General features: G+C 37.6%; 1 protein-coding gene across 2 annotated transcripts in view; it reads right to left on the reverse strand.

Moving 5' to 3' along the window:
• Positions 1-12864, reverse strand: part of LOC123514278 (conserved oligomeric Golgi complex subunit 1-like) — a 69153-nt gene that overhangs the window by 28550 nt on the left and 27739 nt on the right. For both annotated transcript variants that reach the window (XM_045272084.1, XM_045272085.1), the window contains exon 8: positions 300-415. In XM_045272084.1, the coding sequence (XP_045128019.1) occupies positions 300-415 (116 nt within the window). The remainder of the gene's footprint in view (positions 1-299; positions 416-12864) is intronic.

Consider the following 12864-nt stretch of genomic DNA (forward strand, 5'->3'; position numbering starts at 1 on the left):
CCCACAGTGATGCCTCCCCCAAAATATAAAGGAAGGGCAAGGAACATCAACTAATTTTCTTAAAAAACTGCCAGCAGCATCCTAAGATTGTGAAAGGTAAAAATGTTCATCACTTCATATGAAACTAAGATATACTTAAGGCAGAGCCACAGAAATGAAAGGCAGAATGGACAGGATTACTACGTCTATTAATTGTATGACAAAAAACCATTGAGAAAACAACAATGAATTGTGTTAGCAAAACACACTAAGGTTCAGTGTGGCTGGGGAGCAGTGTGTGGTGGCTAGGCAACACTTACACAGCAAACTGGCCAGGGTGTGGGAGGCTTCACCCAACACAGTGTCCAGCCACTTGCTCACCTCCTCCTTAATGTACTCATTGCCCAGGGACTTGGTGCTTCCCTGGATGGATGGCCTAAGAGTTGAAAATTATAAAACAAATAAATAAATAAGAGCAAATAAATACTACAGTTAGAAAAAACAATTTTTATATACAGTGGTACTCAGGACATGCCTGCTCCAACATCTCCAAACTGGCTTACAACCTTTCTTGTGCCTAGATTTTTTTTATTTACTTGTGTCTGCAAACCTGGCTCACAGTCACGCTATCAGTGGCGCCAAACCATTGTGTTCCTGCCCAAAGCCACAGTTCTACCTAAGCTCATGCTCACTCTGTAGGTATACATTACAAACATGCATAAATAAAAATACATATATACTATGCATATGTAGTACATGCATCCAAGAGCATCAACCTTCCACTTCAAATACAACTGCAAGATATGAGACAGAGGCAGACAGGTCCATGATTTACCTACTCAATTGAGCTGTTTCTTGTCAGAGGTGGTGGGAAAAAAACAGCATATAATGGTTATTAGCTTCAAATTTTGAAGTCATTTAATATATTAACACCAGCTCATAATTTTTTTTCTTTTTAACGCAAGAGGGAATTCTGCCAAAGGCAATAAAATATTCAAGGAAAAAAAAAAAAGCCCACAGGAGCTTTGTAGGTAAGGTTCTTCATTTCTTAGCTGTTCTTTGGATTTTTTCTAATTTTTTAATATCTTTTTGCATGTGTAGAATCCACACCATTGCTGCATATTCAAGTCTAGATCTTATCATAATGGTTTAAGATTTTTTTTCATCATACTCTTATCCATGCAATTAAGCACCACCCTGACACCCTGATATTTGTTAGTGTCTTGTATGTTGAAGCAAATAAATCATTTATGTGAAGTGTGTGTGCATGCAAACGTGTATGTGCATGTGCATGTGTTTGTGTGTTTGTGTATTTACCTATTTGTGTATTACAGGGCCCGAGCTAAGCTCTCTGTGTCCTGTCTCCTTGTCCATTCCTGTCATATCTCTCTTTCATCTGATTGACACACACCGCGTCAACGACATGACTGCTCAGTTTATTCCACTTATCAATGCTACGATGCGGGAAACTGTATTTTCTCACATCATTTAGACAGATGTCCTTTATTAGCTTTTTTCCATGTCCTCGCAGATAATTACTTGTGGTCACCTTTATCAACTCTCTATCCAGTATGTCAATCTTGTTCACCAATTTATACATAGTTATCATGTCTCCTCTTGTTCTTCTCTCTTCTAATGTGGTCAGCCCCAGCTTCCTCAGTCTTTCCTCATAGTCTAACTCCCTGAGTCCTGGTACCATCCTTGTTGCCAGCCTTTGTACCCTTTCTACCTTCTTCACATTTTTCTTCATATGCGGTGACCAGACACATGCTGCATATTCTAACTGGGGTCTTATTAAGGTACATAATATCTTCTTCATCATTCCTTCATCTAGGTAGTGGAATGCAAGGCCAATATTTTGAAGCATGTTGTATGTTTTCCAAAAAAATCTTGTTAATGTGTTTCTCCGGTGACAAAGTGTTTTGCACGGTTACTCCTAAGTCTTTCTCCTCATTGGTCTCTTTAATTTTCTCATCACCCAGCCTATAATCCCAGTTTGGTCTGTATCTACTTCTTCCCATTTTCATAACATGGGTCTTGTCTATATTAAATTCCATCTGCCACTCTTTACTCCACTCATATATTTTATCAAGATCTTCCTGTAACTTGTTACAATCTTCCACATTCTTTACTCTCCTCATAATTTTAGTATCGTCCGCAAACATGTTCATATAACTGTCAATTCCTACTGGCATATCATTAACATAAATCAAAAACATGATGGGACCCAGCACTGACCCTTGTGGAACTCCACTGGTTACCTTCTTCCACTCGGACTTCTTTCCTCTCACCACTGTTCTCATTTCTCTTCCCATTAAGTAATTTTCCATCCATTTTGCTAGTTTATCATTTACTCCTCCAATCATCTTTAGTTTCCACATCAGTCTATTGTGTGGTACTTTATCAAAGGCCTTTCTCAAGTCCAGGTAGATAGCATCCACCCATCCCTCTCTATGTTGTAGTATGTCAGTCACTCTTGAATAAAAACATAATAAATTGGATACACACGATCTTCCTTTTCTGAAACCAAACTGCCTTTCACTCAGAATGTTTTCACTTTCTAGATACTCACTCCACTTAGCTTTAATTACTTCTTCACATACCTTGCACAATATACTAGTCAACGATACTGGTCTATAATTTAGCAGTTCCATTCTACTACCATTCTTATATATAGGCACAATGTCAGCTCTTTTCCACTCTTTCGGGACTAATCCTGTTCGTATGGAGGTTTCCACAATATCAAATATGGGGTTCAACAATTGATCCTTACATTCTTTTAGCAACCTCCCAGATATGCCATCAGGCCCCATTGATTTATTAATATCCAGATTGCTTATAATTTTCCTTACATCTTCCTTAGTAACCATGATGTCCTGCATTTGCTTTATTTCCGTAGGCCTTCCTCCCATAAAATGCTCCTCCTTTGTAAACACTTTGCAAAAGTTGTCGTTCAAAATTTCAGCTATATCTCCAGCATCTTCATATACTTCTTCCCGTTTTTACCTTTTCTATTGCCTCCCTTTATTTAGTTTTCCATTTATGAATTTGTAAAACATTTTGGGTCACTATCACAGTTTTCCACCACCCTCTGTTCATATTCCTTCTGTGCTGTTCTCCTTACTTCAACATATCTATTCCTTGCTGTTTTGTAGCCTTCCTTGATAATACATCACTGTTTTCTTAAGTTTCTTCCATGCCTTTTTCTTTGTTCTTTTTGCTTCTTCACAATTTCTATTAAACCACTGTTTATTATTTAAAGTCCCCTTTCTGTAATATGGCACAAACTTTTCACAGCAGAGTTATACAAATCCATAAATTTATCGTACTTCAATTGCATATCTCTTTCCTGGTATACCACGGACCAGTCAATTTCATTAAAGAACTCCCTTATATGGTTATAATTTGCCCTAGTATAATTTAATTTTTCCTCCCTGCGTTCCACAATTTTATTCGTGCTTAATTCTGTATCCAGCTCAAAGCTTAGGACATCATGATTGCCTTTCCCCAAGGGACTTTCATGTTCAATATCCTCTTTTAGAGGGTGTGTGTGTGTATTTACCTAGTTGTGTTGTACAAGGTTCGAGTGGGGCTCATAGTATCCTGTCTCCATATCTCCATTTATCTAGTTTTCTTTAAAGTTATGCACACTATGTGCTGTGACAATTCCATTATCCAATGCATTCTATTTTTCCACTGTTCTGTGTGGAAAACTGTATTTTCCAATATTCTTCACACACTGCCTCATCCTGATCTTCTTTTCATGTCCTCTTGTCCTTCCATCTTCTTCCATCAACAGCACCAAATCTTCTTTGTCTATCTTTTCAATATCATTTACTATCTCATACATTGTTATTAGGTCTCTGCGTTCTCTTCTATCTTGTTAGGTTGGCAGTCCCATTTCCTTCAGTCGTTCTTCATATGCGAGGTCGTTTAATTCTGGCACCATATTTGTAGCAATCATCTGTATCCTTTCCAATTTTCTTATATCCTTTTTAGAGCTCGGAGACCATACCACTGCTGGGCGTATCATATTTGTGATGATTTTTTTCATCATATCTTTATCCATGTAATGAAATGCTATTCTTATATTAGTCAACATCTTATATAATAGTCCAAATATCTTGTTTATGTGTTTATTAGGGCTCAGATTTTCTTGTATGTGACTGAATGTAACAATTGTCTAATTGTCTCTTAATTACCAGTTGCATGTGTGTGCGTGTGTAATTACCAGTTTGTGTGTGTGCGTAGTTACCAGTTGTGTGTGTGTGTGTGTGCAAGTGATTCTGGATATTTCAAACTGTTTGTATGTAACAAGGGCGTCGACTATACGAGGTTGCTTCGTTCTCTCTTTTGTCAGCACGAAGGTGACGTTGGCCGGCTGAGGAAGTGAGGGGCAGGCTCCATCGACCCTGCATCCTGTCCAGCCACTCTCCGAATTGTCCTCACCCACCACATCCACTAGCCCGCATGTCCCACCTGCTCATCCTGACGGAGCCCTGCTAGCACTTGCCAGCTGGTGTGCACATGTGAGGACGGAAACTGCCGAGTGTAAGGCACAACAAGTACCAGTGAGGACGTGCCTGATCAGAGCTGGAGGAGAGACATGTCGGTGCCTGGACTTGCATTCTTTGCCATTGTTTTGTGCAATAAAGCTCCTGAGAGCAAGTGCCTCTTTCATTGTGCCACATTGTATGATCACTCTAAGATCTTTTTCCTCTTTAGTCTTCATTATTTATTCCTCTCCCATCAAATAGTTCCCTAATGGTCTTCTCTTATTCTTTCCTAGTTCAATTATGTGGCATTTCTTGGCATTAAACTCCAATTTCCACTTCTTGTTCCATTCATAGATCTTGTTTAAATCTTCCTGCAACAGCAGACAGTCCTCTCTGGTTTTGATAACTCTTAGCAACTTTGCATCATCAGCGAATACATTTATATAACTGTTTATCCCAATGTGAATGTCGTTTACATAAACTTGAAACATAATGGGGGCTAACACTGACCCTTGAGGCACTCCGCTAGTTACTTTACCCCAGGATGAGTATATATCTCTGATCACAATTCTCATTTCCTTATACGTCAAATAATCTCTTGTCCATTCCAGCAAGGTTCCACGCAGTCCTCCTATGTTCTCTAGTTTCCAAAGAAGTCTTCCGTGTGGGACTTTATCAAAAGCCTTTTTAATGTCCAGGTATACTGTGTCTACCCATCCATCTTTGTTTTCAAGCCCTGCAATAACTCTTGAGTAGAAGCTTAATAAGTTTGATACACATGACTACCCTGTCCTGAACCCACTTCACTATATCTTCCTAGCTTAATCACTTCCTCTACCTCCTGGTCAAATTCTTGTGTGCTGTCTTGTACTCGTTTGATAACGGTTTTGGCCATTTAACTTTCTTCACGTGAATTTATTTGGATTTTTCTTTTCCCTTATCCCATAAATCAGTTTTATTTCTTGTCCACTACATCCCACACCATATCTTCCTTTTCCTTAATAACTTCTATTACAGTGACTTTCGTGTTCTGAATTTGTCTCCTTACCACTTCTGAAAATTTGACTTTTTCCTCTTCTTGTTCTTGTTTCCATTCATTTCTTAGTTCTTTCAACTTGTTATCACCTAGACCACCTTCTGCCCTGTCTGTAAACCCGTCCTGCACTTTAGCCTGCAAGCTCTTTAAAGAGCTTTCATAATTTTGGCATGTGGTTTTCAGAACGTTCTTTTGCTTCCTTATTTCCTGAATCCCCTCAATCAATTCCTGGTTTACTGCACTGATTTTCTCAAATTCAGCTGCTCTCAATTTCAGGGCTGTGTTCTCCATTAGCAGTCAGTCTTGTTTGTCCATAAGACTGGACATCACCTCCTTCATATATCTTAGTTACTGTCTACATTAATAAGTCTTCTCATATTACCTCGTTCATCTCTGAAACCTGAGAAATCCTTTTCCATAGTATCATCAGTCAGTTTCTTTAAACCAATAGGGGTTTCTATAAAGCGTTGGTTATCACTCGGCGTATGTTTTGCTTCCGCCATACGCCTGGCAGCGCTACTTGGTTCCATCTCTCTCTTGTCATTCATTCCTTATATGTGATTTAACACTTATTTAATTTGGAGATAGGAGAACCTATGGCCTTGAGTCCAACTCCTTTTGTAGTATTATCTGCGAGCTGCTCAGATGAATGTGTTCTGCTCGACGGCGGCGTGTGTGTGTGTGTGTATTTACCTAGTTGTATTTACCTAGTTGTAGTTTTACAGGGCCTGGGCTTTATGCTCGTGTGGCCCCGTCTCCATATCTACACTTATCCAGTCTTACTTTAAAAGTGTGCACACTCGTTGTAGACACTACTTCTTCATCTAAACTGTTCCACGTCTCAATACATCTCTGCGGGAAACTATATTTTTTAATATCTCTCAGATATCTTCGTTTTCTCAGGTTTTTACTATGCGATCTTGTGCTTCGGATGTCATATTCTTCTCTCAGGATCAGTTTCTCATTATCCACTTGGTCCATTCCGTTGATCAATTTATACACTTGTATCAGGTCTCCTCTCTCCCTTCTTTGTTCCAGAGTTGGTAGATCCATAGCCTTTAGTCTCTCCTCATATGTCATCCCTTCAAATTCTGGAACCATTCTTGTAGCTATTTTTGTAGCCTCCAATTTCCTTATGTGTTTCTTTTATGAGGGGTCCACACTACTCCTGCATATTCCAATCTGGGTCTTATTATAGTACTTATCAATTTCTTCATCATTTCTTTGTCCATGTAGTGAAATGCTACTCCAATATTCCTTAGCAAATTATATGTTTCTCTAAAAATTCTATCAATATGGCTTACTGGTTGATTGTTTTCTTCCATCGTCACTCCTAAGTCCTTTTCCTTTTTGACTTTCTCCAGTTCTACTCCATCTCCCATCTTATAGATTCCCACAGGTCGTCTTTCACTCTTTCCCATTTCCATGACATGGCTTTTGTTCACATTGAATTCCATTTCCCACTTCTTACTCCATTCCCAGATCTTATTTAGGTCTTCTTGCAGTATTTCACAATCCTCCTTTTGCTTTATAACTCTGCACAGTTTCGTATCGTCTGCAAACAAATTTATGTAGCTGTTCACTCCTTCTGGCATGTCGTTAATATAAATGAGGAAAAGTATTGGTGCCAATACTGACCCCTGTGGCACTCCTCTTTCTACTGCTCTCCACTTTGACTTCATATCTTTAACTACCATCCTTATTTCTCTCCCCCTCAAATAATTTTCTATCCATCTCAATGTGCTTCCTTTTAAGCCACCCTTCTCCTCTAACTTCCACAATAATCTTGCATGTGGCACTTTGTCAAACGCCTTTTTTAAATCCAAATAAATGCAGTCAACCCATCACTCTCTCTCTTGTACTCTATCAACTATTCTAGAATAGAAACTCAATAAATTACTTACACAAGACCGTCCTTTTCTAAAACCAAATTGGCTATTTGATATTAATTTGTTGTCTTCAAGGAACTCGATCCATTGTTTCTTTATTATTTTTTCACACATCTTGCATATTACACTAGTTAGTGATACCGGTCTGTAATTTAAAGGTTCTTCCTTCCTTCCGCTCTTATATATGGGAACCACCTCAGCTCTTTTCCATTCTACTGGCACTGTTCCATTTTCTATTGAGCATTTTATGATGTTGTATATAGGACTTGCTAGTTCTTCCCTACATTCTTTCAGTATTCTGCCTGAGACTTCATCCGGTCCCATTGCCTTCTCTTCATCCAGTTCCTTCATTAACTCTTTTATTTCAAGCTTGGTTACTTTAATCTCTTTCATATAGATTATCTCTATTACCTGTGGCCTCTCAAATTTGGATTCCTTAGTAAAGACCTCCTGGAATTTTTATTTAATAGTTCTGCCATACTTTTGGGTCTTCCACCATCCCATTCTCTCCTTTTAACCTTTCTATTGTTTCTTTTTGCCTAATTTTTCCATTTATGAATATATAGAACAATTTTGGTTGCTCCTTACATTTTTCGACAATGTCTTTTTCGAAGTTCTTTTCCTCTTCCTTCCTCACTTTAACATAATCATTTCTCGCTGCTTTGAAGTTTTCCTTATTTGCTGGATTCCTATTTCTCCTCCACCTTTTCCATGCTCCATCTCTTTTCTCCTTTGCCTTGGCACACCTTGCATTAAACCAATCTTTCTTTCCTTCTTCTTTAGGTCTATATTTTGGGACATATTCCCTAACTCCTGTTTTGTATATTTCCAAAAATAAGTTATATTTGTCTTGCATTGTCTCTGAGTTTTCCATCCCCTCCCAGTCTACGTTTATAAAATAGTTCTTGAGATTCTCAATATAAGCCTTTCTGTAATTTAATCGGTCTCCTTTGTATGAATCGTCTCTATCTTCCTTTCCCTCTTCTATATCTATTTCTAATATTGCATGGTCACTCTTTCCCAATGGGCACTTATATCTTAAATCATCATTCATTTGTATACCCTTGTAAAACTAGGTCCAATCTCGCCATCATCGTTTCCTCTGAATCTTGTGCATTCCTTTACTCTCTGGTCCATCATATTGTCTACCATTAGGTTCAAGAATCTTTCTGCCCAGGCTTCTTCCCCCATACTACTTTCATAATTTTCCCAGTCCACTTCTTTACAGTTGAAATCTCCTACTAATATCACTTTTCTCCTTTCTTTAACGATTCTCGTTAGACTCCTTATTGTGTCATCTATCATGTCTTTATATTCTTGATTGGTCCATGAATTTGTTTTTGGTGGCACATATGTTACAATGATTGTTATCTCTTTATGTTATGCTCGTGTGGCCCCGTCTCCATATCTACACTTATCCAATCTTACTTTAAAAGTATGCACACTCGTTGCAGACACTACTTCTTCATTTAAACTGTTCCACGTCTCAATACATCTTTGAAACTATATTTTTAACATCTCTCAGACATCTTCCTTTTCTCAGCTTTTTACTATGCGATCTTGTGCTTCAATGTCATATTCTTCTCTCAGGATCAGTTTCTCATTATCCACTTGGTCCATTCCTTTGATCAATTTAAAACTTGTATCAGGTCTCCTCTCTCCTTCTTTGTTCCATTGGTAGATCCATAGCCTTTAGTCTCTCCTCATATGTCATCCTTCAAATTCTGGAACCATTCTTGTAGCCATTTTTGTAGTCTCTCAATTTCCTTATGTGTTTCTTTTATATTCCACACTACTCCTGCATATTCCAATCTGGGTCTTATTAGTACTTATCAATTTCTTCATCATTTCTTTGTCCATGTGGTGAAATGCTACTCCAATATTCCTTAGCAAATTATATGTTTCTCTAAAAATTCTATCAATATGGCTTACTGGTTGATTGTTTTCTTCCATCGTCACTCCTAAGTCCTTTTCCTTTTTACTTTCTCCAGTTCTACTCCATCTCCCATCTTATAGATTCCCATCTTCGTTTTCACTTTTCCCATTTCCATGATATGGCTTTTGTTCACATTGAATTCCATTTCCCACTTTTTGCTCCATTCCCATATCTTATTTAGGTCTTTAGTGTGTGTGTGTGTGTGTGTGTGTGTGTGTGTGTGTGTGTGTGTGTGTGTGTGTGTGTGTGTGTGTGTGTGTGTGTGTGTGTGTGTGTGTGTGTGTAGTTGTATTTATCTAGTTGTAGTTTTACAGGGCCTGGGCTTTATGCTCGTGTGGCCCGTCTCCATATCTACACTTATCCAATCTTACTTTAAAAGTGTGCACACTCGTTGCAGACACTACTTCTTCATCTAAACTGTTCCACGTCTCAATACATCTCTGGAAACTATATTTTTAATATCTCTCAGACATCTTCCTTTCTCAGCTTTTTACTATGCGATCTTGTGCTTCGGATGTCATATTCTTCTCTCAGGATCAGTTTCTCATTATCCACTTGGTCCATTCCGTTGATCAATTTATAAACTTGTATGAGATCCCCTCTCTCCCTTCTCTGTTCCAATGTTGGAAGATCCATAGCCTTTAGTCTCTCCTCATATGTCATCCCTTCAAGTTCTGAGACCATTCTTGTAGCCATTTTTTGTAGTCTCTCCAGCTTCCTTATGTGTTTCTTTTTTGTGAGGGGTCCACACTACTCCTGCATATTCCAATCTGGGTCTTATTATAGTACTTATCAATTTCTTCATCATTTCTTTGTCCATGTAGTGAAATGCTATTCCAATATTCCTTAGTAAATTATATGTCTCTGAAAATTCTATTAATATGGCTTACCGGTTGATTATTTTCTTCCATCGTCACTCCCAAAATCCTTTTCCTTTTTGACTTTCTCCAGTTCTACTCCATCTCCCATCTTATAGATTACCGCTGGTCGTCTTTCACTCTTTCCCATTTCCATGACATGTCTTTTGTCCACATTGAATTCCATCTCCCACTTTTTACTCCATTCCCAGATCTTATTTAGGTCTTCTTGCAGTATTTCACAATCCTCTTTTTGCTTTATAACTCTGCACAGTTTTGCATCGTCCACAAACAGATTTATGTAGCTGTTCACTCCTTCTGGCATGTCGTTTATAAAAATGAGAAAAAGTATTGGCGCCAATACTGACCCTTGCGGCACTCCGCTTTCTACTGCTTTCCACTTGGACTTCATATCTTTAACTACCGTCCTTATTTCTCTCCCCGTCAAATTATTTTCCATCCATCTCAATGTGCTTCCTTTTAAACCACCCTTCTTCTCTAATTTCCACAGTAACCTTGCATGTGGCACTTTATCAAACACCTTTTTTAAATCCAAGTAAATACAATCAACCCATCACTCTCTCTCTTGTACCCTGTTAACTATTCTTGAGTAGAAATTCAGTAAATTTGTTACACACGACCGACCTTTTCTAAAGCCAAATTGGCTATTTGATATTAATTTGTTGTCTTCAAGGAACTCGATCCATTGTTTCTTTATTATTCTTTCACACATCTTACATATTACACTAGTTAGTGATACCGGTCTGTAATTTAGAGGTTCTTCCTTCCGCTCTTATATATGGGAACCACTGGTACTGTTCCATTTTCTATTGAGCATTTTATGATGTTGTATATAGGTCTTGTTAGTTCTTCCCTACATTCTTTCAGTATTCTGCCTGAGACTTCATCCGGTTCCATTGGCTTTTCTTCATCCAATTCCTTCATTAATGCTTTTATTTCAAGCTTGGTTACTTTAATCTCTTCCATATAGATGGTCTCTCTATTACCCTGTGGTCTTTTAAATTTGGATTCCTTAGTAAAGACCTCCTGGAACTTATTATTTAACAGTTCTGCCATACTTTTTGGGTCTTCCACCATCCCATTTTCTCCTTTTAACCTTTCTATTGTTTCTTTTTGTCTTATTTTTCTGTTTACGAATCTGTAGAACAATTTTGGTTGCTCCTTGCATTTTTTTATTATATCCTTTTCATAGATCCTTTCCTCTTCCTTCCTCACTTTAACATATTCATTTCTTGCTATCTTGAAGTTTACCTTATTTACTGCATTTCTATTTCTCCTCCACCTTTTCCATGCTCCATCTCTTTTTCTCCTTTGCCCTGGCACACTTTGCATTAAACCAATCTTTCTTACCTTCTTCCTTAGGTCTATATTTTGGCACATATTTCCTCACTCCTGTTTTGTATATTTTCCAAAAATAAGAGTTTTCCATCTCCTCCCAGTTAGCATATTTGAAATAGTTCTTGAGATTCTCAATATCAGCCTTTCTGTAATTTAATTGGTCTCCTTTGTATAATTCATCTCTATCTTCTTTTCCCTCTTCTATATCCATTTCTAATATTACATGGTCAATCTTTCCCAATGGGCACTTATATCTTATATCAATATTCATTTGTATACCCCTAGTAAAAACCAGGTCTAATCTCGCTGGCTCATCGTTTCCTCTGAATCTTGTGTTTTCCTTTACTTTTTTATCCATCATATTATCTATCATTAGGTTTAGGAATCTTTCTCCCCAAGTTTCTTCCCCCATACCACTTTCATAATTTTCCTAGTCCACTTCTTTACAGTTGAAGTCTCCTACTAATAACACTTTTCTCCTTTCTTTAATGACTCTCGTTAGACTCCTTATAGTGTCATCTATCATGTCTTTATATTCTTGGATGGTCCATGCATTCGTTTTTGGTGGCACATATGTTACAATGATTGTTAAGTCTTTTTTATTAATATGCATCTTAATATACAGTACTTCTGCTATTTCTTCCCCATATTCCACATGGTTTACCACCATCTCTTTCCTTGTCATTTTCATGACTCCTCCTCCTTTACCCCCTCTGTCTTTCCTCCATGCATTATATCTATTATCTATGTCTATTTTGATTGTCTCATTTAGTTTTGTTTCAGCCAGGCATACAATATCCGGTTTTTCTTTCCTTATGTAATCTTTTAGTTCTAATTTACTTGATAGAACCCCATCTATGTTTGAATACACCATTTTTAGCTTCTTGCCCTTATCACTTTTAGTTACACTTGCTCCATTGTTGCCTCTTACTTCTCTATTATATACCATTTTCTTATCCTGTCTCCTAGAATTCTCCAAAAAAATGCCTTTTTTTCCTCCTCTGACCTTTCATTATTTTTTTTCCCTTACTGCTGCTGCCAATTCATTGTATCTCTTCCTTTCTTCCTCATTCTTATTTTTCTTATATATTTATATATATATATATATATATATATATATATATATATATATATATATATATATATATATCTTGCAGCCTTCTGTTTCTCTGAGTTTTGTTGTTCTACATAATATCTCTTCTGTTGCTGCTTGTGATTTTAGTAGTATCTTAATTGGTCTTGTTGTTCCATCTTGATAAGGTCGCATTCTGTGTATTTCCTCCACTTCCTCCTCTAGCTTCTGCCTATCTTC

Source organism: Portunus trituberculatus, chromosome 37 (assembly GCF_017591435.1).
Source record: "Portunus trituberculatus isolate SZX2019 chromosome 37, ASM1759143v1, whole genome shotgun sequence".
Taxonomy (NCBI): Eukaryota; Metazoa; Arthropoda; class Malacostraca; order Decapoda; family Portunidae; genus Portunus; species Portunus trituberculatus.